The sequence below is a fragment of the Piliocolobus tephrosceles genome, chromosome 11 (genome assembly GCF_002776525.5).
Source record: "Piliocolobus tephrosceles isolate RC106 chromosome 11, ASM277652v3, whole genome shotgun sequence".
Taxonomy (NCBI): Eukaryota; Metazoa; Chordata; class Mammalia; order Primates; family Cercopithecidae; genus Piliocolobus; species Piliocolobus tephrosceles.
Genome location: NC_045444.1, coordinates 56,072,134 through 56,099,782, shown reverse-complemented (window position 1 = coordinate 56,099,782; position 27,649 = coordinate 56,072,134). Strand labels below are relative to the sequence as shown.

Sequence of the window (27,649 nt, the reverse complement as noted above, 5' to 3'; positions counted from 1 at the left end):
TGCTGCCAGAAATATCAACAGCTCCCAGTCCTCAGCTGCACCCCTCACCCGAGTTGGCATCCACTTCAGAGAACTGACTCTGCCAAAGTCACGCTCCTTCCCGGGGTGGCATGCAGCCAATGACTGGCTGATGTGGAGATACAATTCAGCACAACATTCCAAAAACTTCCCAGCTCTCCATTTCCCAGAGGACCAGCTTAGGTCTCTGTTATAAACATATTGCTGTTCAGTGTCTCCCTTGCCTGATCCTAACTTCCTCACTTTTTTCTAGGTCTATCTCTGGTAAGAACTCTTCAACAAACTTTCCATACACAATCTTCAGAGTCAGTTTTCAGGAAACCCAATCTAAAATGAGGATTAATGAACATGAGTGGGCAAATCCAAACTTGGCAAGCCAAGTCAACCTTGGGTTAACAATTTTTGAAAATGAGTTGCAATCGATTCAAACATGTTTACAATTAAATGTTAGGGAAGAAAATTAATTTTTTCAATTATATTCCTATATTCACCCTGTACTAGAATGAAAGATTATTAAACCTCTGAAGCAGAGAAACAAAAATACCTTTAGCATATGGCCTCCCTGTAAGAACTGTGGAGGAGAATGTCACATCTGGTGAGGTACCTGTGACATGCAGGAGGGACCTACTCCTCAAATGTGTACCTTAAAACACCTTCTAGGTAATAAAGCATCTGTTGGCCTCTGGCACTCTGTTCAAATCACTGGTTACCCAATGGGAGCCTCTTACCTCCAGGACCAGCCACAGCTGTCCCCCTACACAGTGATCCGCTTTGTAAAACATCCCATAAAACTTTACAACATTGGGATGATTAGGAAGGAACTGCAAAATGTTGTATTCTGCCTCAATTTCTTCATCCATATCCTAAACAGGGTAGAAAAATGCAAGCTGGATTAAATCTAATTAATATGTAAAGAAGGGTACAGATATGATATCATGCTCAAGTACTTAGTAAAACATATTTACTATGTATTTTCAATTTCATTCAAAATATCTAACAATGGATATTCAAATATCAACCTATACCTTCTATTATTACATTATTACATTCTATTATTACAACCTATACCTTCTATTATTACATTATTACATTCTATTATTACAACCCATACCTTCTATTATTACCTAATTATTTTATCTATAGTGTTTGTGATATTCTTTTTTCTTTAATAATACTATCACAAATGTCTGTTTTATTGAAAAGTCTGAATTTTCAAAGCAATTAAGGAGAAGTTGCTTGAAGGGACCTAACACAGGATAGGACATGTAAAACCTCACTGTGCAAAACAGCATACAGCATTATAACCTCGGTGCTCTAAAATAAGATGTCAGCCTAAGATGATCAAATCTCACAAGCCTGGGTCACTTTGTAACTTACAGAAAGACCAGGTAGTAAAACATATTACAGTTTCCAAGAGAATAACTTTTGAAGATCCCAGTGGTCCCAAACCAAAACAACAGTAAAATGGACAAGAAACAAAAGTCAAGAGAAGCTTTAACTCCAAGTGGAGTCCCTTCATTCAGAGAAGCTGACAAATCATGACCCATTTTGAGATTTCATGCCAGGTTTCATGAAAATTAAACCTAAAATCAAGAAAAGAAGTTGAAAACTTAATGTGCATAAAACACCAAATTCTGGTTATAATGTACAACTGTTACTTACACTGATTGGATCCAGAATTTTCACTGCAGCCAGGCTCCCATCTCTCTTGTTAGTTACCTTGTAGACCTTGCCATAGGTGCCTTTACCAATGGTCTCTATAATTTCCCAGGTGTCTGTGGGATCTGGAAGTGATTCAAGTCCAAGCATCATAGGATTATAGTGAAATAATCCATACAGATGTTTCCTGGTAGGGAAAACAATGTGTTATGTGCAACAGATCACAGAACTGGGGGCAGTGAACTTTTGAAACAAAAGGATTTTTATTTCTTAACCAGCAACCTAGTATTACTTTTTATTTTCTTCCTCTATGTTAAATTATTTGAAAAAGAACTTGAACCCTCCTTAAGAAATGGTAGTAAAAGATAGAGTGGAGGAGTAACACGGTTCTGAAACATCCTAAAAACATGATTCTAAAACTGGAAATTATGTACACACCACAGGAGAGAGTGAAACAGCCAAAGAAGATAGTCTGGTCATGATTGGACAGTTGTCTTGATAGGCTGCTGAATGGTGGCTGCTGCCAGGGAAAGTGGCTGAAAACAGTAAGTCTAACATCTTTGTCCCTAGGTTATGGTAACCTTGATAAGGGCTCCCTGATAGCCACTGGAAGCTAATCCCCAACATCTGTGTACAAAGTCTGGGCTGCTAAGAAGGAGGTTTGGTGCATGTACCAAGCATCAGTCAGTGTACAACACATATTGCTGCATAGGTCTTGGGGCCTACAAACATTAGCCGTGCTCAGACCTCATCTATACAATAATACCTAGTGTGGGAATCACACTGAGGGGTTAACCAGGAGCAGCAAACTCATTTTGCCTTAGCAGTACTCTATTTAATAAGGACACAGATCTTTGGAGTTTGAGTAAGTATCAACAGCAAGCTTGGCAGGCAAAGTCGCCCAAAACTGATCCCACGAAAAATCCTCTCCAAGTTCGGCTGCTCTCAGACTTGGTGCGAGGTCCCATCTCTGGTCTGCTTCTAAATCCCAGAGGAGGAACAATCAGGCTCCAACAACAAGAGCCACCATATCCAATCCCCACATTGAGGCTTCGTGTCCACCCAGGGTGAGCACTTCTGACTCATGCTGGGCATTCCAATTTGCACTTCTAATTCGAGTTATTTTCTACACTGAATTCTCCCAAAGCAAAGCTTTCTGACCTGGCACAAAAATTCACTTTTTTTCTTTACCCTGTCTGATGAGAGCATTTCAAAAACACTGAACACCATTACAATCAAAACACAAAAACAACAAAGGGGCCTACAACCAGTTCAGTACCTTAAGGGCCCAGGCAAAGCCCACTGTGGGCCAAGGCGGGATCCTCAGCTGGTCAAACAACTCCTGCCTTTCATGTGCTGGTTTCAAGATTCTCAGGAACTGCAACCTTTTCGCCTAGCCAGTGTTTTATAAAGTCAGTCTTTTTCACCACATGCTTCACATCTTTGCCATTATCTGTACATCATTGTGCTATTAGTTACAAAATACTTTTAAATAACTTTCCTTTTCAATTAAGTAAATGTCTTTTAAAGGCACTTTATAGTATTATCCTAAACGTAAAACCAGTATCATTTACCATAGATCAAAATTAACTGCAAAAAGATGATTTAAAACATTAAAGAATTATTCAAGCCCAGCCTTGAACCAGTATTGGGGCAGCCCAATACTGCTGCCCCTGGGCTCCAGCCTAAGATTACTATTTTTCTTTTTTTTTTTTTTTTTGAGGCGGAGTCTCGCTCTGTCGCCCGGACTGGAGTGCAGTGGCCGGATCTCAGCTCACTGCAAGCTCTGCCTCCCGGGTTTATGCCATTCTCCTGCCTCAGCCTCCGGAGTAGCTGGGACTACAGGCGCCCGCCACCTCGCCCGGCTAGTTTTTTTGTATTTTTAGTAGAGACGGGGTTTCACCATGTTAGCCAGGATGGTCTCGATCTCCTGACCTCGTGATCCGCCCGTCTCGGCCTCCCAAAGTGCTGGGATTACAGGCTTGAGCCACCGCGCCCGGCCTACTATTTTTCTTAAAAGGGGAGATCATTTAGTGATGGAGAGGAATTAAATGCTGGCCAAAACTTTTCCCTTGATGTAATCAGAAGACCTGAAAGAGAATTAATTAGCAAAGGAATAATGTTTGTCATGGTATGATTCCGTGTTCTTTACTGTGAGATCCCCAAAACCTCTTGACAACCTGAGAACACTGTGCCAGGCTTAGCTTTTATAAGAGCAAAAAAGTAGGACCAGCTGGGGGTGCTTGCTGGTCAAGGCCAGACAGAGGAAAGCACCAGAATAAGACTCCATCAGTCTAAATGTCAATACCTTACACTTAAAATATGGCCCCTGTTCCCCATCAGCAGGGATACCTGCACCTGGCCTTAGCACTAGAACACAGTACTGCTCAAGTCAAACTGCCTGCAAAAGCCTGGCCCTACCTTGGCCAGCGTGAGATTTGGGCTGGTTACTCATCTCTGTAAGTCTCAGGTTCTTTACCTCTGTCATGGGGCGGCAGCTGCTAGCTACTTCACAGAGCAGCTATTAGGATAACAGAATCTAGTAAGCATAGTGAGAGCTCAGCAAGTATCATCTGTCATCACAACAGCACAGCACCAAGATCTGCCTCAGAATAGACAAGGCTTAACAAACACTTACCCTTTTTGTTATATGTCACTTTTAACCATGAACTAAATGAGTTTTGCTCCAGTCAGTTATTAGTTTCAGACACATGGCTGAATTTGTCTGAATCCAGCTACTGAATTCCAATGTGTGCAAATGAAATTAAAACACAGAATGTGGCAGCAGGAGAGGACCTTGGAGGCCACTGAATCAAAACTCTTTTGTTAAATTTATCTCATTAGCATGCGGGCACATAAGCAGAGGGAAGTGATGCCGTTCTGGCTGAGGTAGGCTGGGAAACGAAGCACCTGCCCTGTGTCCTCCATGGGAGCCCGATAGGGTGATCAACCATCCTGGTTTGCCTCAAGCTGTTTCTGTTTTAGCACCGAAAGTCCCATGCCTTGCTAAACCTCTCAGAGCAGGGCAAACTGGGACAATTTGCCACCCTAGCTTCTGGGACCTTCCAAGGACATGCACCTCCTCAGAGCGTTATAAGAAAACCATCAATTAAGCACCCCCGCCCCCACCTCACACCCCCTGTTATGGGCTGAATTATGTCCCCTCCCCAAATTCATATGTTGAAGTTCTAACCCCTAGTACCTCAGAATGTGGCCATAATTGGAGACTGAGCCTTTAAAGAGGTATTAAGATAAAATGAGATCATATGGGGAGGCCCTAATCCAATACAACTGGTCCTTATAAAAAGAGGAGACAGGGCACAGAGAGACACAGACGGAAGACCAAGCACATGGAAGCTAAGTGCCCCACAGACCTACTCAACAGCAATCTCTGCTCCTTCTAAATGAGAACAACTCATTCAGAGGATCCAGCTACAGAGGGCACCAATGATGGGTGAGCAGAGGGCAGACCAATCAGGTTCTGCCACCATGTCCATCACATACTCTCTGGGCATCCACAGACAAGGTTAAATAAAGGTGCAACAGAACAGGTGCACTGCATAACAGCATTGCCTGGCTTCTGTCTTTAAAATCAATACTTGACTTTATAAACTCTCTGAGGATTGATTAAACAGTCATCACAAACAGTAGCAGCTTATACAGGCCTGTAAAGGTGGTGATAATCTGGTCTTGGGAGGCAGCTGGAGCAATCCTTTTGACAGCCCAAAAGCTACCCCTGGCCAATGTGTTAACCTTGAGGGTAGACTGAACTTCTGCCTATGTCCGTGTTTGGGGCATGGCAGAGCTGGGGCTTCATGGAAGTAGTCTGGGTTGACCCGAGAAAGGGTTAGCAGCAGTTTGGAGTGAGAGGGACAATACCTGGAAACTTCAGAACTCTGACCCTCAGAAGTCCCAAAAGAAGCACTTGGTCTTCTTACAGTCCCCAGAAAAGGGGGTTTCATGCATTTATTTAGGCATGAAATAAAACAGTAGCCTCAGGAGACTAGAAAATTCAGGTTACTCAGGTTACAGGTTCTACATTCATTGAAAGACAAATAGGAGGACTAGGTCTACCTAGGCAGAGGTGGGTAAGGGCAACTGTGTGTGGGAGACTCACGTAGTTTGCAAACCAATCAGAAGTCCTACTGGCCCAGATGTGTCTGTGTATGCAGCTGTTCTAAAATACAGATCTGGTCAACACTCTTTATTGTTGCATGTTGTAGTATTTCGTAAATCAATGCCACAAATGTATTTCTCATCAAAGTGCCTACTCTCTCAGAGCAAGATTCTGATGTTCCCCATATTCCTGTGGCACCCAAAACCTTCCACTACCAGGAACGCCAAGTTATTAGCAGGGCAAAGCGGGTATCACCTAGGAAGATATTCCTGGTTAGTAAATAAGAGCAATGTGGGTATTAAAGGAATATATTTGCCTATCTTTGCTCACACATCACCAAATATCTAGGAAATACCCAAACTTCTCATTACTTAGGCCACTATCAGATAGATGATAGGTAGGTAGGTAGATTTTTTTCTTTTTTTGTTTTTTGAGACAGAGTCTCACTCTGTTGCCCAGGCTGGAGTGCAGTGGCACAATCTCGGCTCAGTGCAATCTCTGCTTTCTGAGTTCCAGCAATTCTAACTCAGCCTCCCGAGTAGCTGGGACTACAGGTGTGCACCACTACGCCCAGCTAATTTTTGTATTTTTAGTAGAGACGGGGTTTCACCATGTTGGCCAGGCTGGTCTCAAACTCCTGACCTCAGGTAATCCACCGCTTTGGCCTCCCAAAGTGCTGGGATTACAGCCATGAGCCATCACACCTGGCCTGATAGATAATTTAGTAGAATGCTTTATCCTTGTGGTACCTTAGAAGTTAAGAACAATTGTGTTTTGCTTGCCTTTATTCTTCTTTCTTTTTAGGAAGCAAACTAAAGGGCAGGGGCTGTATCTCTTTATGGCTCTTGACAAGAACAGATGCACTTAACATGACCTCTCTTTGTGATTAACAACAAAAGGGCTGGTCTTGCACTACCAGAGAACAGCTGAGCTCCAGATCCACTCCCACCCCCAACCCAAGACAGTGGTAAATTGCCCACATTTAAGCATCACACTATAATGAGTAGCTTCACATATGGCTGTAAACTGATGTCCCAGCCACTGCTTTATCTTACCAGGATTGAATGTCTACAGACTTTCATAGGAGTTTGGTTTCAATTATCAGCAGAGGACATACTTTAAGCCATGAAATAATCTATGGTTCAGTTTTGTCAAACATTACCCCATAGAGATTTTGGACTCTAGATTTCTAGCATCACAAAAAAGACAGAACGTCGAACATTATGCTTCCTTATGCAAGAACACCTAAGAAATAGGTTTGCCAAAAAAAATTAAACCTGAATCAAGCTTCTAGATGGCCAATTTACAGTAACAACAAAGGGCAGGGCAACATGTTAAACACCATGGTGGTCAATAAGCAAAAACCAGACTGTAAGGAACTCTCCAAGACCAATGACCCAATTTCCTCAGAAAATAAATTGCAAATAAAAATAAATAAATGGAAAAGGGTAACCTTGGGATTAAAAGAAGCTTAAAATACATATCAAATGTGAAATAAAGTATGGATTTACAGCATCAAGCTAAAAAATTGTAACATTTATGAGATCATTAGAACACTGACTAGTTATCTGATATTAAGAAAGTATTGTTAACTATGTTTTAGTTGTGATAATGATACAGACAGGAGGTAGGGAAATACTGGGTAGAAGAGGATGGTTCCCGGGCAAAGGCCCCACCCTCAAGCCTGGAAACCAGTGCCCTAAATGAGAACAGTTATCCCTGTTTTCCTGCCCAAATGTTGCCTTTTTGGCCTGCCTCACACCTCCTATCTTGTGCCCAAATAAACCCTAGACCTCCGCTGGTAAAGAAGCAGCTGAACATTGACAGAAGAAGCAACTGAACATTGGACACTACGGATAGATGTGGATTAACTTCAGATGGGATGACTTTGGAGAGGAGCCCAGCCACAGGCAGCTGGGCTTCAGGGAAAGATCACCTTCTTCTGCTCCATCCCCTTTCCAGCTCTGCTTCTGCTGAGAGCCACTTCCACTGCTTAATAAAATTCTCCACATTCGTCACCTTTCTAAACTTCTGTGTGATCCGATTCTTTCTGGACTCTGGACAAGAATTCAGGATGCACTGGGTGCAGGAATCCAGAAAGGCTGTCACACTGACTCTTCACTGAGCTGTTTAACACCTAAGCTGTCCACAGGCAGCAAAGCTAAAAGAGCATTAATTGTAACACACCCCTAGACACTGCCATGGGGCCGGAGCCCAAAAGAACTTGCCCTGGCCCAGACACCTGCTTGCCTGCATGCTCCTTCCAATGAGGGGTTGAGCCCAGTGGGTTCCAGTGAGTGAAGTTTGTCACTGCCAGTGCCAAAGTGGCTGGCTGGACCCAGAGCCGGTGCATTCCAGTTCCCACCTGCAAAAGGGTCAAGAGAACTTGACCTTCCATCTCAATAACTGTATTTGTGGTTATGTTTTTTAAAAGTGTCCTTGGGTCTGGCACGGTGGCTCACGCCTGTAATCCCAGCACTTTGGAAGGCTGAGGCAGGTGGATCACGAGGTCAGGAATTCGAGATCAGTCTGGCCAATATAGTGAAACCCTGTCTCCACTAAAAAATACAAAAAATTAACCAGGTGTGGTGGTGTGTGCCTGTAATCCCAGCTACTCAGGAGGCTGAGGCAGGAGAATCGTGTGAACCCACAAGGCGGAGGTTGCAGTGAACCAAGATCGTGCCATTGCACTCCAGCCCGGGTGACAGTGCGAGATTCCATCTCAAAAAAATAAAAGTGTCCTTATCTTTTAACAATACATAATGAAATGATATGTCTGGAATAACATAGGAAAGAAGAAAATAACAATGGGTACACTTGAAACAACATTGGTCATGGGGGGATAATTATTGAAGCTGAGTATATGGGGTTGCATGATTAAGTTGTTTACTTTGTATGTTTTTCCATTTCCATAATAAGGTTTTTAAAAAATCTGTGTCGTTAACCTGTAACAGTATATATTCTGGTATTCATACCCATGGTGAATCCCGTCTCCCTGAAGCATTTCCCCACCACCCCCCTGAAACTACTCTAAAAAGTGACAAAGTCTATGTGGGTGAGCACTTTGCTTGTGTAAGAAACAGTAAACCACTAACATAAGACCAACAAAAAACAACCGGGCGTTTGACTCATATTTCTTCTTTTTTATCCTCACTCTATGTTAGATAATTTGAGTGAAAATAAGTAAATATAAAGCACCCACACTCAAATTGTCAGAAATTCACCTTCTCAATCCACTTCTTGCTTACTGAAATACAGTCAGTCCCACAATATGGCTGATGTCCCAGCCCAAACTGCCACTAAATGCAGAGCTATCGTTACGAAAAACTACTGAAATGCTGAATGGTACAAGGAAAATCAAGTCAGAATAATACAAATGACTTTTTCTTCTTCCCGTCCAACTCTTGTTCCTTCCTTCTGAAGGAGGAAAAGAGAAAGAATATCAACAGGCAGAAACTGAGATAAACAAAACCACTCACCGCTACAAAGCTCTGTGATTTTTCTCATCCTGTCCCTGAAAAGAAACTGCCCACTGGCATGAAGCTACATCTGCCCAAGGCTAAACAGAATCACATAAAAGAAGAGAGAAATATGCATTAACTAGCTGGGTGGACTGCCCTTAAGCAGCCGGTGAAAGGCCTGGAGGGAAAATGAAGAATAGTCTAAAGTAGGCCTTGAGGTTAGCAATAAAAGGAATCAAAAATGAAATTTCACATGGTGCCCTTAAAACTGATGTGTTTAGTGAAGAAGGAAAAAAAAACAACAAAGGAGAAAGGTGCTCCTGATAAAAGCATTGGGGAGTTATACCTGATATAAATGATGAATTGATGGGTGCTGACGAGTTGATGGGTGCAGCACACCAACATGGCACAAGTATACATATGTAACAAACCTGCACGTTATGCACATGTACCCTAGAACTTAAAGTATAATAAAAAAAAAAAAATTTCTGATCATTCACCTGTATCTTTTCAGAGGCCCTAGGAGCTTATTTCCAACATTAGGTCAAAAGCAATAGATGAACTCAATTCTTCAGGGTTGCAGTGAGCACTAAGCATGCTCAGTCTAACGTATGGCTGATTCTCCCATGTCTTACTGCTCATTCCTTGCTGCTTTGCCCATCAACTGATTAATCAGAAATGATACTTTTTTCAAGGTGATTGTACACCATCTACACTTCTTTCAATAACAGGTCATAAATTAGCCAAAATTTCCATAAGATGTAATTTATTCATTAAGTTAATAGTTAATAAATGCCAATTTCATTCAAGTTACACTAGGTTCTACCAAGAAATATAGGGAGGAAGAAGAAACTGAGCTCTGCTCTGGAGGTTCCAAATTTGTTTCAAAAAATTTTATGACTTCTGGGGTGAGATGGCAAAGTTAAGTCAAGTATATTCTTTCCCTAAAACCAAATGAATGAACAACACTAAAATGGAAACTTGAAATCCAGCAAACAAATCAAAATATACTAGCAGTAATCAAACAAAAGAAGGGATACAACTTCGTGCCATAATCTTTGAAGAGTAGCAGTCAGTGAAAATGAGAGATAGAAGATCCCAGGAATCACTGCTCAAGCAGTTCACTCTCTTCTCACAGAGTGTGATGGGATTTGTGAGATGGTGAAGGAACAAAATATTGACAAATCCCAGCAACACTCCCTGTAACTGCCTGATGGGTTCTTCCTGCCTACGGCACAAACAAAATCAATTCATGGCATTGCAGTAAAGAAAGTTTGACATGAGGCCGGCCACACCACGTGGGAGATGGAATTATTACTCAAATCAATCTCCTTGAAAGCTTGAAGGTTAGGGGTTTTTCAAAGGCAGCTTGAAGAAAGGGGTGGGAGTGGCGAGGTACTGGGTACTTGCTGCTGATTGCTTGGGTCAGAGATGAAATCACAGGGAGTTGAAGCTGTCCTCTTGCTCTGAGTTGCTGCTGGGTGGGGCCACAGGAGGAGTTGGCCATCCACGTGGAGCCAGGTGTCAGATATGTCAGAAAAAAAAAAACCTGAGAAGATATCTTAAAAGACCAGTCCTAGGGTCAAAAATAGTGATGTTATCTCCAGGAGTAATTGGGGAAGTTGCATGTCTTGTGACCTCCGAAATAATGTCTGGCAATCAGGTTTGTCTACACCTTAGCAGAATTCAGGCTCCTCTCCTTCTAGCCTGGTGCTCTCTCATTAGCTTTGCAAAGGCAGCTGACTTTTGGGGAAGGGCTATTATCACTTAAACTATAAACTAAATGTCTCCTAAAGCTAACCCAGGAATAACTGAAGGCAGCTTGAAGGCTAACGGCACTAGAGGGGTTGGCTAGATCAAATCTCCCCCACTGCCATAACTGTCTCACTGATAGAATTTTTGCAAAGGCAGTTTCATCTCTTTTTAGAGAAAAATGGGCAGAGAAGGAAAGACAGCAGCAGGAAAATGAGTCTAGGTTCATTCACTTACACATTCAATAAGAATTTATTAAGAACTTTTTACATGTATTACTCAACACTAGGCTTTTTTTTTTTTTTTTTTTTTTTGAGATAGGCTCTCACTCTGTCACCCAGGCTGTAGTGCAGTGCTGTGATCATGGCCCACTGTAGCCTCAACCCCCTGGGCTCAAGCAATCATCCTATCTCAGCCTCCCACGTATTAATAGCTGGGACCACAAGTGTGTGCTACCACACCCAGCTAATTTTTTTGGTGGGGTAGAGAGTAAAGACAGGGTCTTCCCATGTTGCCCACACTAATCTCAAACTCCTGGGCTAAAGCGATCCTCCTGACTCAGCTTCCCAAAGTGCTGGGATTACAGACATAAGCCACCACACCTGGCCAATGCTAGGCTCTTAAAAGGAAGTAGGAGAAATAATCAGGCTCTATTCTAAAACGAGGAACATTTCCAAAACCATGCTCTAGGAGTTGCCTCCTATCAGGTCGAATGACCCTAAATAGCACATTAAATGACATTTCAGAAAGAAGAGTAAAGCTGATATCCATCAACTGTGGCTGCCCCTAACACTCAGAAACCCACAAATCTGAGGGAAAAATTAACAACTCTCAGAAAAACAAGTATTTCCTGTTAAAATCACTGAACGTCAAGGTAGAGAAATAATTTTTTAGGTATATGTGTGATGGTTAATATTTAGTGTTGACTTGGATTAAAAGATCCAAATTATTGTTCCTTGTGAAACGGGAGAGTTCCCTGACCCCTCTCGCAGGACATGCTACAGGGGTGTAGCTTGACTCTTTGGCTGTGTGCCTGCTCAAACTCCTTATGGGATGGGGAGCACATAGACAGGCAGGTGCAGGATCTGGGGTGAGCACCTTGGGGGCTCCTGACCCAGGTTAGCATCTAGAGGTAGGTACCCAAGACTCCCAAAGCCCAAGTGGGCATGTGTTACAGTGCACTCTTTTAGCATTGCCATCTGCAGATGGCTTAAGTGTTAACCAGCTCAGTGCCCTCAGTACCCAGGTCCTTGTCCAGCAACCAGGAAGGATCAGGTTGCACAGACTTGAGGATGGTGAATGTGGGGATTTTATTGAGTGGTGGAGGTGGCTCTCAGTGGGATGGATGGGGAGCTGGAAAGGGGATGGGGTGGGAAGATGATCTTCCCCTGAAGCTTGGCTGTCTAGCGGCAGATCTCTTCTCCAACTGCTCCCAGCTGAATTCCTCTTGGCATTCAGATGCTCCTTCTCTTCTCTCTGCTGTGCCATTCTGCCATTCTTCTGTTTGTCTCATCTTCTGTGGAGCCTGGGGTTTGAGGTTTATATGGGTACAGGATAGGAGGGCATGGCATGACAAAAGGCAACTTTTGGGCATGAAAACAGAATGCCTCTTCCCATTAGGGCCATGGGTTTCCATGCCTGTGGGTGGGGTCTTTGCTAGGGAACTGCCCTCTTCTACCTAGTATTTCCCTGTCTCCTGTCCATATCACTGGATGTGTCTGTGAGGCTGTTGCCAAAGGAGATTAACATTTGAGTTAGTGGACTGGGAGAGGCAGACTCACCCTCAATCTAGGTGGGACCATCTAATCAGCTGCCAGAGTGGCTAGGATAAAGCAAGCAGAAGAACATGGAAGGACTGGACTTGCTAAGTCTTCTGGACTTCATCTTTCTCCTGTGCTGGATGCTTCCTGCCCTCAAACATCAGACTCCAAGTTCTTCAGCTTTTGGACTCTTGGACTTAGACCAGTGGTTTGCCAGGGACTCTCAGGCTTTTGGCCACAGACTGAAGGCTGCACTGTCGGCCTCCCTACTTTTGAGGTTTTGGGACTTGGACTGATCTACTACTGACTTCCTTGCTCCTCAACTTGCAGATGACTTTACCTTGTCATCATGTGAGTCAATTCTCCTTAATATGCTCCCTTTCATATATACATATATCCTATTAGTTCTGTGCCTCTAGAGAACCCTAATAGGATACACGCACACACACAAAGCCCCAAAACCAAATAAAAGCAAATAAAACACAAGCTCAGGTTTCTCTCCAATTAACGTTCAAAACCAGAAAAATATGTAAACCATGTATATGAAAAAGCTCTTTTTTTTTTTTTCTTGTGACAGGTCTTACTCTGTTGTCCAGGCGGGAGTGCAGTGACACAATCACGGCTCACTGCAGCCTCAACCTCCCAGGCTCCAGCAATCCTCCCACATCAGCCTCTGGAGTAGATGGGACTACAGGTGCACACTAACACACCTGGCTGAATTTTTTTTATTTTTTGTAAAGACAGGGTCTTCCTAACAGCCCAGGCTGGTCTTGAACTCCTGGGCTCAAGTGATCTTCCCACCCTGGCTTTTCAAAGTGATGAGATTACAGGCATGAGCCACCATGCCCAGAATGTACAAAGTTCTGAAGGGAAAAAAAGTGTGAGCGAATATTTTTATATTCAGCCAAACTGTTGTTGAAGTATAAAGACAACAACAGACACTTTCAGACATGCAACAGCTTGAGCCCTTCCTGAAAAAGTCACGTGATTCCAAAATCCAGCTAAGAGATAAATGTGAAGCCCTAGTAAAAAGTCTAATAAGAACTGAACCCATTTATCCTTAGAAATAAAGCTAATCAACAGTGTGAAGTATGTTTACAAAAGGAAAATGTTATACATTTCAAAAATAAAAGTGAATAATCAAATAGAGAAAAATAAGGGTGAAATTTCCTCATTTTTCTTTATATTTTAGATGCTAAATTAAGAAACTGAGATTTAAATATCCTCTTTAAAATTAAGGTAACCAAGCAAAAAGACAATATTAATAAGGAGAAAATATGTATGTTAATTTTCTCACAAATTTCAGTAAGTAGGCAATAATTGATAAATTGCTAAATGGATGCTAAAACCACATAAAGTTATCAAATCTCTAAAAGACCTAAAAATAGACTATAAGTCTTTGACATAACAACAAGAAAAGCACCCTTACTCATATGAACACACATACAAACATCAAACAACAAAAAGACAATCTGTGGAGTAAGGATGAGCAGAGGTGGTGGTGAGCCGGACATTAAAAATAGAGGTAAATATCTATTCTATCAGTAAACGTAAGATTCTTAAATAAGGTCAAAACATGGAAAAAACAGATCTATAGATATCCACATCTAAAGCAAGCTGTTCAGTCTATCTATGACTCAGAAACTTTAAAAGTAAAATAAAAAGTCAAAGATAAACCAGGTAAATGGTAACAAAACCAAAGAGTCATAATATTAATATCAGAAAACAGTAAAGTTAAAAACTATCAAAGAACATAAAGGGTTATTTTACATTCAACAATAGTAATTGAGCAATTACTAGGCACCAGATACTATTCCATACACTGTTAGAATGGGCAGAGTTTAAACCAGTAATAAGCTTATAGATCTCATAAATCCTTCAGTATCAAAAACAATGTGTCAAAATTCATAAAAGCTTAAACTTATAGAAGAAATCAACACAACACAATAATAGTAAAAGACATTGTCAGCTATGACAGAACAAGGTGACAATAAGAAATATATGATACAATAAAAAGATTAACCCATTAGATGCACATCAGTAAGTGCATATTTAACATAAAACTTATTTTCAAGCAGTAATGGGATATTTTAATTTTAAAAATAATACATTCAGCCACAAAGTAAAGCCTCAATACATTCCAAGAAAATGAAATTTGAACAATCTTCCCTGACCACACTACAATAAAACTAAATATTAATAATAAAAAGAAGAAACCTAGCCACCTGAAAATATTAAAATTCTTGTAGGTCTTGATATAAAACAAAAAGTTAAAACTGAAATTACAGAGTATATAAAAATAAAAATATTGAAGATACTATTAAGCAAAAAACTTAAGAAACTGAGCTGAAAACAAAACCTTACAGAATTAAACATTTTACCGAGCAAATTATAATTAAAAAGAATTTTTTAAAATATTCTATTCAAAAAGGTAGAAATAGATAAATAAAATAAGCATAAGGAAAGTAGAAGAAAAAATAAAAGCAGAAATTGATGAGTTAGAAAACAGAAAAACCGTAGAATATATAATTAAATTAAAGGTGTAGTTCTCTGGGGACAAAACAGTAAAACAGATAAAATAGATTAATCAAACAAAAGAGAAAAACACAAATAAAAATAGAAAAGAAACAGATACATAAGAAATTTAAAAATTTTGACTACAGGCCGGACGCAGTGGCTCAAGCCTGTAATCCCAGCACTTTGGGAGGCCGAGACGGGCGGATCACGAGGTCAGGAGATCGAGACCATCCTGGCTAACACAGTGAAACCCCGTCTCTACTAAAAAACACAAAAAACTAGCCGGGCAAGGTGGCGGTGCCTGTAGTCCCAGCTACTCGGGAGGCTGAGGCAGGAGAATGGTGTAAACCCAGGAGGCGGAGCTTGCAGTGAGCTGAGATCAGGCCACTGCACTCCAGCCCGGGCGACAGAGCGAGATTCCATCTCAAAAAAAAAAAAAAATTTTTTTGACTATTTTGAAAATCACTAAGTAAATTATAAATATTTTTTAATTATAAATAATTATAAAATGAATGCTTTCTTAGATAAATATAAATAACAAAAATTGAGCCCAAAGGAAATAGAAAACTTAAGTAGACATATAATAATGGAAGAAATTCAGAATATTAAAAAAAAAGAGCTAGCCCTCAAAAAGCCACAGGCTCAGATGGTTTTAACAATAAATTCTTCCAGACCTTCAAAGAACAGATAATTCCAATGCTATTTATGTTTTCCAGGTCATGAAGAAAGAAAAAGATAATTCCAATTCTATTTATGTTTTCCAGGTCATGAAGAAAGAAAAAAAGCTTCAAATCACTTAGAGTAAAATAACAAAATATTCCTACCAAAACATGATAAAAGTAGCACAGAAAAATAAAACTACAATGAACCTCATTTAAGAATACCTGTATAAAAATGCTAAATTAAAAATCAGCCAGTAGGAGAATCTTGGATTAGAGGCAGAGCAAGATGACCAAGTAGAAGCTTCCACTGATAGTCCTCCCTATAGGAACACCAAACTGAAAAACTATCCACACAGAAAAGCACCTTCATAAGAACCTAAAATCAGATGAGTGATCGCAATACCTGGTTTTAACTTCATATTACTGAAAGAGGCACTGAAGAGGGTAGGAAAGACAATCTTGAATTGCTGATGCCACCCTTCCCCCAATCTCCCAGCTGCAGCCATGTGGCACACAGAGATAATCTGTGCACTTGCGGGAGGGAGAGCACAGTGATTGGGGAACTTTGCATTGGAACTCGGTGCTGCCCTGTCACAGTAGAAAGTAACACCAGGCAGAACTCAGCCAGCACCCACAGAGGAAGCACTTAGAACCACCTAGCCAGGGGGAAATTGTACCTCCCAGTGATAAGAACTTGAGTTCTGGCAAGCCTCACCACCATGAACTAAATTGCTCTGGGGTTCTAAAGAAATCTGAAAAGTAGTCTAGTCCACAAAGACTGCAATTCCTAGGCAAGTCCTGACACTGTACTGGGCTCAAAGTCAGTGGACTTGGTGGGTATGCAACTTAGTAACACATCAGCCAGGGCCAAGGAGTGTTTGTGCCACCCCCTCTTCCAACCCCAGGCAGTGCAGCTCACAGCTCCAGAAGAGACCCTTTCCTTCTGCTTGAGAGGAGAAGGAAGAGTAAAGAGGACTTTGTCTTGCAACGTGGATACCAGCTCAGCCACAGTAGGACAGGGCACCAGGAAGAGTCCCGAGGCCCTATCTCCTCTATGACATTTCTAGACACACCCTGGGCCAGAAGGAAACCTGCTGCCTTAAAGGGAAGGACCCAGTCCTGACAGGATTCATCACTTGCTAATAAGATCACTTGGGCCCTGAATATTCAGCGGTGGTATCCAGGCAGTATTTGCAGCGGGCCTTGGGTAAGATTCAAAGACATGCTGGCCTCAGGTGTGATCTACCTAACTGTGGTAGCAATGGGGAGGGACTCCTCCTGCTTGAGAAAAGGAGAGAAAAGAGTAAAGGAGACTTTGTCTTGCAGCTTAGGCAGCAGCTCAGCCACAGTAGGGTAGAGCACTAAGTCGACTCTTGGGGTCCTCAGTTCTAGGCCTTGGCTCTTGGATGGCATTTCTGGACCTGTTCTGGGCCAGGGGTGGGGGACGCCTACTACCCTGAAGGGAGAGTCCCAGGCCTGGCAGCATTCATCATAAGCTGACTGAAGAGCATTTGGGCCTTGAATAACCATTGGCTGTAGTCAGGTAGTTCATGCTGTGGCCTGGATGGTGGCCACAGGGAGACTCCTCTGCTATGGAAAGGGGAGGGAAGAGTGGGAAGGACTTCTTTTTGTGGCTCGGGTGCCAGCTCAGCTTCAGTATAATAGAGCACCAGGTACATCCCTAAGGTTTCTGACTCAGCCTCTGGCTTCTAGACAGCATCACTGAGCCCACGTAGGACCAGGGGAAACAGCTGCCCTAAAGGGGAGGACACAAGCCTAGCCAGCTTCATCACCGGCTGACTATAGAGCCCTAGGGACTTGAGTGAATGTAGGCAGTAGCCAGGCAGTGGTTACTGTGGGCATTGGGCAAGACCCAGAACTGTGCTGGCTTCAGGTCTGACTCCGCATAGTCCCAGTGGTGGTGGCCACAGGGGTACTTGTGTCACCCCTCTCGCAGCTTTAGGCAGCTCGGGGGGGGGACGGGGAGAGAGAGAGAGAGACTGACTCTGTTTGTTTGGGAGAAAGTAAGGGAAGAGAACAAGAATCTCTACCTGGCATTCCAGAGAATTCTTCCAGATCTTATCTAAGACCACCATGGTGGTACCTATATGAGTCTGCAAGAACCACAGTGTTACCAGGCTTGGGGTGTCCCCTGATGCAGATATCGCTGCTGTGACCAAAAACTTAGATCACAACACTCATGTCCCTTTGAATACCTGGAAAGCCTTCCTAAAACTACAAGTAAAAACAAGTGCAGATTGTGAAGAACACAATAATTACCCAACTCTTTAATGCCCAGCCACCAAGAAACATCCACCAATGTCTAGACCATCCGGGAAAACATGACCTAACCAAACAAACTAAATAAGGTACCAGCGACCAATCCTGGGGAGACAGAGATATCTGACCTTTCAGACAGAGAATTTAAAATAGCTGCTTTGAGGAAACTCAGCAAGATCCAAGATAACACAGAGAAGGAATTCAGAATTCTATCAGATAAATTTAATAGAGATTGAAATAATTGAAAACAATCAAGCAGACATTCTGTCATGAAAAATTCAATTGACATGCTAAAGAATGCATCAGAGTCTCAACAGCAGAATTGATCAAGCAGAAGAAAGAATTAGTGAGCTTGAAGACAGGCTATTTGAAAATATAGTCAGAGTAGACAAAACAAAAATAAATAATAAAAAAAGAATGCACACCTATAAGATCTAGAAAGCAGCCTCAAAAGGGCAAATCTAAGAGTTATTGGCCTTAAAGAGAAGATAGAAAGAGAGAAAGGGGTAGGATGTTTATTCAAAGGGATAATAACAGAGAACTTCCTAAACCTAGAGGAAGATATCAATATTTTCAAGTACAAGAAGACTATAGAAGACCAAGCCAATTTAACCCAAAGAAAACCACCTTAAAACATTTAGTAATCAAACTGAAAAAGGTGAAAAATAAATAAAAGATCCTACAAGCAGCAGGAGAAATGAAACAAATTACATACAAAGAAGCTCCAGTCATCTGGCAGCAGACTCCTCAGTAGAAACTTTACTGAGGAGGAGAGAGTGACATGGCATATTTAAACTGCTGAAGGAAAAAAAACTTTCATCCTAGAATGGTATATCCATCCAAAATCTCCTTCAAACAGGAAGGAAAAATAAAGACTTTCCCAGACAAACAAAAGCTGAGGAATTTGATCAGCACCAGACCTGACCTACAAGAAATGCTAAAGAGAGTTCTTCAATTTGAAAAAAAGGATGTCAAAAAGCAAGAATAAATTATTTGAAGGTACAAAACTCACTGGTAATAGTAAACACACAGAAAAACACAGAATATTATGACACTAATTGTGGTGTATAAACTACACATATCTTGAGTAGAAGACTAAAAGATGAACTGATCAAAAAAAATAACTACAGCAACTTTTCAAGACATACACAGTACAATAAGATATAAACAGCCAAAAAAGCAAGGAGATGAAGTTAAAGAGTTAATTTCTCTTTGTTTATCTGCTTATGAAATCACTGTTACTAGTTTATTAATAAAATAATGGATTATAAGATATTATTTGCAAGCCTCATGGTAACTTCAAATAAAAAAAATAACAGATACACAAGAAATAGAAAGCAAGTAATGAAAACATACCACCAGAGAAAATCACCTTCACTAAAAAGAAAAAAAGGAAAGAAAGAAGAGATAACCACAAAAACAATCAGAAAATATAACAAATGACAAAATGGCAGAATTAAGTCCTTATCAATAATATTGAATATAAATGAACTAAACTCTCCAATCGAAAGACAGAGTGGCTGAACAGAATTTTTTTTAATGACCTAATGATCTGTTGCCTACAAGAAACCTACTTCACTTATCAAGGCACACATACACTGAAAATAAACTACTTTGGGCTTCTATTTGGATGAAAAAAAAGGTATTCTATGCAAACGGAAGCCAAAAAAGAACAGAAGTAGCTATACTTACATTAGACAAAATAGATTTCAAGACAAAAACTATACAAAGAGACAAATAAGGTCATTATATAATGGCAAAGGGGTTCATTCAGGAAAAGGATATAACAAACGTAAATATATGCACCTAACACTGAAGCATTCTGATATGTAAAGTAAATTTTAGAGCTAAAGAGAGGCTCCAATAAATTAATAGCTAGAGACTTCAATACCTCACTTTAAGCATCGAACAGATCATCCAGACAGAAAATCAATAAAGAAACAATGGACTTTATCTGCATTATGGACCAAATGGGCCTAATAGATAGTTACAGAACATTTCACACAATGGCTGCAGAATACACATTTTCCCCAGCACATGTATCATTCCCAAGGATAGATCATATGTTATGCCACCAAATTAGTCTTAAAAAACTCAAAATAAGTGAAATTATATCAAGTACCTTCTCCAACCATGATGGATTAAAACTAGAAATCAGTACCAATAGGAATTTTGGAAACTGTACAAACACATGGAAATTAAACAATATGTTCCTGAATGACCAGTGGGTCAATGAAGAAATTAAGAAGGAAACTTAAAAGTGTATTGTAGCAAATGATAACAGAAACACTACATACCAAAACCTATGGGATACAGTGAAAGCAGTGCTAAGAGGAATGGTTATAGCTACAAGTGCCTACATCAAAAAAAGTAGAAAAACTTCAAATAAACAACTTAATGACACATCTTAAAGAACTAGAAAAATGGCTGGGCACAGTGGCTCACACCTGTAATCCCAGCACTTTGGGACAAGGCAGGCAGGTCACTTGAGGTCAAGAGTTCGAGACCAGCCTAGCCAACATGGTGAAACCCTGTCTTTACTAAAATACAAAAATTAGCCAGGTATGCTGGCACACACCTGTAATCCAAGCTACTCAGGAGGCTGAGGCAGGAGAATCACTTGAACCCAGGAGGCAGAGGTTGCAGTGAGCCAAGATTGTGCCACTGCACTACAGACTGGGAGACAGAGCAAGACTTCATCTCAAAAAACAAACAAACAAACAAACAAACTAGAAAAGCAAGAGCAAACCAAAACCAAAATTACTAGAAGAAAAGAAATAATAAAGTTCAGATTAGAAAGAAATACAATTGAAATGAAGAAAACAATACCAAAGTAAAGGAAACAAAAAGTTTGTTTTTTGAAAAGATACATAAAATTGACAAACCTTTAGCCAGACTTTAAAAAATAAAAAAAAAAAAAAGACAACTCAAATAAAATCAGAGATGAAAAGGAGACATTACAACTGATACCACAGAAATCCAAATGATCATTAGTGGCTACTATGAGTAACTATATATTAATAAATTGGAAAAATCTAGAATAAATGGATAAGTTCCTAGACATATACAACCTACCAAGATTGAACCATGAAGAAATCCAAAACCTAAATAGACCAATAACAAGTAATGAGATCAAAGCCATAAAAAAGTCTCCCAACAAAGAAAATCCTGGAACCTGATGGCTTCACTGCTGAATTTTACCAAACATTTAAAGAAGAACTAATGCCAATCCTACTTAAGCTATTCAGAAAAATAGGGGAGGAGGGAATACTTTTAAACTTTTTTTGTTTTGTTTTGTTTTTTTGAGACGGAGTCTTGCTCTGTCCCCCAGGCTGGAGGGCAGTGGCCGGATCTCAGCTTACTGCAAGCTCCGCCTCCCGGTTGGGTTTACACCATGCTCCTGCCTCATCCTCCCGAGTAGCTGGGACTACAGGCACCCGCCACCTCGCCTGGCTAGTTTTTTGTATTTTTTAGTAGAGACAGGGTTTCACCATGTTAGCCAGGATGGTCTCGATCTCCTGACCTCGTGATCCGCCCGTCTCGGCCTCCCAAAGTGCTGGGATTACAGGCTTGAGCCACCGCGCTCGGCCTTTGAAACTTATTTTATGAGGCTGGTGTTAACCTGATGCCAAAACCTGACAAAGACGTATCAAAAAAAAGGAAACTACAGGCTAATATTCCTAATGAACATAGAAGCAAAACTCTTCGACAAAATACTAGCAAACCAAATTCAACAATACATTAAAAAGATTATTCATCCTGACCAAGTGGGATTTATTCCAGGATGTGACACATCATATCAACAGAATGAAGAACAAAAATCATATGATCATTTCAGTTCACGCCAAAAAAGCATTTGATAAAACTCAACATCCCTTCATGATAAAAACCCTAAAAAAAACCAGGTATAGAAGGAACATACCTCAGTACAATAAAAGTTGCATATGACAGACCCACATACTGAATGGAGAAACATTGAAAGCCTTTCCACTAATATCTGGTATATGACAGAGATGCCCACTTTCACCACTGTTACTCAACGTAGTCCTGGAAGTCCTCACTAGAGCAATCAGACAAGAGTAAGAAATAAAAGTCATCCAAATTGGAAAGGAAGAAGTCAATTAGCCTTGTTTGTAGATGATACGATCTTATATTTGGAAAAACCGAAACTCTATAAAAAATTGGAACTGATAAATTCAGTAAAGTTTCAGGATACAAAATCAACATACAAAAATCGGTAGCATTTCTATATGCCAACAGCAAACAATTGGAAAAAGAAATCAAGAAAGTAATTCCATTTGCAATAGCTACAAATAAAATACCTAGGAATTAACCCAAAAAAATGAAAGATCTCTACAACGAAAACTATAAAACATTGATGAAAGAAATTGAACAGGACACACAAGAAAAGGGAAAGATAGTCCATGTTCATAGTTTGAAAGAATCAATATGGTTAAAATGTCCATACTACCCCAAGCAATCTACAGATTCAATGCATTCCCTATCAAAATACCAACGTCATTCTTCACATAAATAGAAAAAACATCCTAAAATATATATGGAGCCACAAAAGACCCAGAATAGCCAAAGCTATCCTGAGCAAAACAAAACTAGAAGAATCACTTTACCTAACTTCAAATTATACTACAGAGCTATAGTAACCAAAACAGCATGGCACTGGCATAATAACAGATATATAGACCAATAGAACAGAATAGAGAACCCAGAAACAAATCAATGCATTTACAGTGCACTCATATTTGACAAAGCTGCCACAAACATACAATGAGGAAAGGACAGGCTCCTCAATAAACGGTGCTGGGAAAATTGGTTATTCATATGCAAATGAATGAAATACAATCTAAATGGATTAAAGACTTAAATCTAAGACCTCAAACTAGGAAACTACTCAAAGACATCAATGGAGAAACTCTCCAGGACATTGGTCTGGGCAATGATTTCTTGAGTGATACCCTACAAGCACAGGCAGCCACAGCAAACATGGACAAATGGGATCACATCAAGTTTAAAAGCGTCTAACAGCAAAGGAAACAATAAAGTGAGGAGACAACCCACAGAATGAGAGAAAATAGTTGCAAACTATCCATCTGACAAGGTATTAATAACCAGAATATATAAGGAGATCAAACAACTCTATAAGAAAAATCTAATAATCTGATTTTAAAATGAACAAATGATCTAAATAGACATGTCTCAAAAATGGCAAATAGGTTTATGAAAAGGTGCTCAAAATCAATAATCAGAGAAATGTGAATCAAAATTACAATCAGATGTCATCTCACCCCAGTTAAAATGGCTTTTATCCAAAAAAATAGGCAATAACAAATGACTGGCAAGAATATGGAGAAAAGTAAACCCTTGTACACTGTTGGTGGGAATATAAATTAACACAATCACTATGGAGAACAGTATGGAGGTTCTTCAAAAAACTAAAAATAAAACTACCATATGATTCAGTAATCCCACTGCTAGGTATACCTCAAAGGAAAGGTTATCAGTATACTGAAGAACTATCTGCACTCCCATGTTTATTGTAGCACTATTCACAATAGCCAAGATTTGGAAACAACCTAAGTGTCCATCAACAGATAAATGGATAAAGAAAATCAGGTTTATATATACAATGGAATATTATTCAGCCACAAAAAGAATGAGATCCTGTCATTTCCAACAACATGGATGGAACTGGAGGTAATTATGTTAGGTGAAATAAGCCAGGCATGAAAAGACAAACTTTGCATGCTCTCACTTACTTGTGAAAGCTAAATATTAAAATAAGTGAACTCATAGAGACAGAGTAGAAGGATAGTTACTGGAGGCTAGGAAGGTAGTGGTGGTGGGGAGTAGGGATGGTTAATGGGTACAAAAAAATAGAATGAATATGATCTAGTATTTGATAGCACAACGGGATGACTACAATCAACACTAATTTATTGTACATTTAAAAATAACTAAAAGCATAATTAGGTTGTTTGTAATACAAAGAAATGATAAATACTTGAGGTGGATACCCCATTTACCCTAATGTGATTATTATGCTTTATATGCCTGTATCAAAATCTCATGTACCCCATAAATATATACACCTACTATGTACCCACAAAAACTTAAAAACAAACATAAAGCCACAGAAAAAAAATCAATTATTAGAATTTAGTGAAGATAATGCAACATTAGGGAATATATGACTATGATTTTCACATTAATATATCAAAGTATAAAACACCATAAAAAATGGAAATTCAAAATTAATTTGGTAGATTTTGATATCCATTGTAATTTTTAGACCATTAGAAAAATTCAAACGGGTTAATCCCTTCGTAGCATTTAAACAGCACAGAACCATCTCTCTCAAACCAAAAGACGACATCTTAGTTAATAGTGGATTCCTACAACCGTTGCTAATAAAAATCAAGAAAAAAGACAAGTATCTCTCACAAACACTATATAATTTTTCATTGTTTTTGAAGTATTAGCCACTGCAATTAGACAAAAAAAAAAAAAAAAAAAAGAATAGAAATAAACAATGGGAAGATAGTGAAAATAAAATAAATAGTGGAATGATTTATTCCTGGAAAATCAAAGTTTAACAATGAAAAAAATTAAGTTGATTTATTGAGGAGCCGAGTATAAAATTAGTATATAGAAATCAAGCAATTTCAAAATATATTTTTTTATATGTTAAAAGTAATCAGCCAGAAAGAAAATACCATTTTAATAGGAATTAAAGAGAGTAAAATGCCCAAAGATAAACCAAACGAGAACAGAGCAGAATATACAAAAGTAAAATCTTAAAATCAATGGAGTAAATGAAAAGAGACAAAAAAATGCAAAACCATATACCTTATGCTTGGATAGAAAAATCTCACTGTGAAGATGTCAATTCTTCCTGAATTTAGTCCGAAAGTAAATGTTATAATTTTTTTTTTTTTTTTTTTTTTTTTTGAGACAGAGTCTCACTCTGTCGCCCGGGCTGGAGTGCAATGGCATGATCTCAGCTCACCGCAACCTCTGCCTCCCAGGTTCAAGCAATTTTCTTGCCTAAGCCTCCCAAGTAACTGGGATTACAGGTGCATGCCACCACGCCCAGCTAATTTTTTTGTATTTTAGCAGAGACAGGGTTTCGCTGTTTTGCCCAGGCTGGTCTCAAACTCCTGAGCTCAGGCAATCCACCCGCCTTGGCCTCCCAAAGTTCTAGGATTACAGGTGTTAGCCACTGCATCCAGCCATTTTAAGTTTTTTTAAGAATTTGACAAAATGATGTTAAACTTCATAAGAAAATTAAACACATGAGGGCTGGGCACAGTGGCTCACACCTGTAATCCCAGCACTTTGGGAGGCTGAGGCAGACGAATCACTTGAGGTCAAGAGTTTGACCAGCCAGACCAACATGGCGAAACCTCGTCTCTACTAAAAACAGAAAAATTAGCCGGGCGTGGTGCAGGTGCCTGTAATCCCAGCTACTCAGGAGGCTGAGGCAGGAGAATAACTTAAACCTGGGAGGCGTAGGTTGCAGAGAGCTGAGATCACGCCACTGCACTCCACTTTGGGCAACAGAGTGAAACTCAGTCTCAAAAAAAAAAAAAAAAAGGAAAGAAAAAGAAAACCACATAATATGAAAATTTTGAAAAAGAATAATAAGTGAACATAATTTGACCAGACACTAAAACATGTTATACTGCTATAGTAATTAAAACATTATGCCACAGGGGTAGAAATAAGTAGTCAGATCATTGGACTAGAACCCAAAAGTAGACTCAAATACACAAATAGGGTTTATGATAAAAATCACATTTCAAATCAATAGGCAAAAGATGGACTAAATAATACTGTTCAATAAATAATGCTGGCTTAACTTGCTGGCTATTTTGAAAAAAAGTGAAGCCAGATTGCTACCTCATTCCTTTCTCCAAAATAGAGTATGGTGGCTCAAAATTAAAAAAAAAAAAAAAAAAAAAAAAAAAAAAAAAGGTAAATACGTTGTAGTCTTGGTGTAGGCAAGGAGTATTTTCAAGTAGAATAGAAAACTCACAAACCCTAAGAAAAAAATTGATAAACATAATTGCATACAAGTAAAAAAGTCTCTACAACCAAAAGAATTGTTTTAAGTACTAACATTTTTCCAAAAAATATCTAGAAAAGAAGGTTTGCATCAGGAGCTAGTTTTCTTATTATATCAAGAGTATATACAATAAACAAGAAAAAGACTTTAAAAATTCAAATGCATAAAAGATGCTAAATCTCACTAACCGGCAAATCAAAATAATGAGATACCATTTGTCTCCTATCATACTGTCAAGATTTTTAAAAGTTTGATAATAGTGTTAAGAGAAATAAGCACTCTGAGACAACATGAGTGAAAGTGTAAACAATCTTTTTGAGAAATTATTAGTCAAAATCTACCAAATGCCCATACCCTTTGTCTCTGTAATTCTACTGGTAGGCATTCACTTTACATATATAATCAAAAAAGCACACTTAGATTCATATTAAGAGAATATAAAAGAAAAACCATTTGATCATCTCGATCGACGCAGAAAAAGCATTTGAAAAAAATTCAACATGTATTCAAAATTTAAAAACAAACAACAAAAAAACTCTCAATAGAGTAGAAATTGAAAGGAACTTCATCTGATACGGGAATCTAGGAAAAACCTAAAGTCAACACCACACTTAATGGTGAAAATCTAAATGCTTTCACCTTAAGATCAGAAACAAGCCAAGGATGTCTGCTCTCATCATTTATATTGAATACTGTGGTGAAGCCAGAATAATAAGTCAAGAAAAAGAAAATTTAAAAATCCAGATTAGAGGGGAAGAAGTAAAATAGGCTTAATTTGAAGATTACATGATTATCTATTTAAAAATCTGATGGAATTTATAAAAGCATTGCTAGAACTAGTGAGTTTATCAAAATTACAGGATACAAACAAGGTCAATATTTTAAATTCAACTGTATTTCTACATACTAGAAAGGAAAACTTTTCACCAGTGCTAAAACAATTGTAGAGCAATATGCAAAAAGAAAAAAGAATCTTTATCCTTATACCACATATAAAAATTAACTTTAATCATTAAACAGATGTAAGAGCTAAAACTCTATTAAACTTGTAGTAGACAGACATACAAGATTGTTCACTATAGTATTATTTCCAACAGAAAACCAGATACAACCTAGAGGCCCATCATCATGGAGAGATTATCTAATAAATCGTAATAGTTACATAAAATTAAATACAATCTAGCCACATGTAACCACTAAAAAGAAAAAAGGTAAATTTTGTGCCAACTAATATGGAAAGAATGCCAAATATACAGTTAAGATTTGTTTTAAAAGTGTTGAGTAGTGTATAGGGAGGACAACTTTTGTGTAAATAAAAAGAATATTTGCATTTCTAGTCA

The 27,649-nt window shown here is 39.3% G+C and overlaps 1 protein-coding gene across 5 annotated transcripts in view; it reads right to left on the bottom strand.

Moving 5' to 3' along the window:
• Positions 1–27,649, bottom strand: part of MYO3B (myosin IIIB) — a 494,519-nt gene that overhangs the window by 464,218 nt on the left and 2,652 nt on the right. For all 5 annotated transcript variants that reach the window (XR_002725179.2, XR_002725177.2, XR_002725178.2 and 2 more), the window contains exons 2-3: positions 1,681–1,864; positions 747–881 (exon numbers count right to left, since the gene is read on the bottom strand). Coding sequence is in view for 2 of the 5 variants with exons in the window: in XM_023185963.2 (XP_023041731.1) it covers positions 747–881; positions 1,681–1,864 (319 nt within the window). In the remaining 3 variants the exon portion in view is untranslated. The remainder of the gene's footprint in view (positions 1–746; positions 882–1,680; positions 1,865–27,649) is intronic.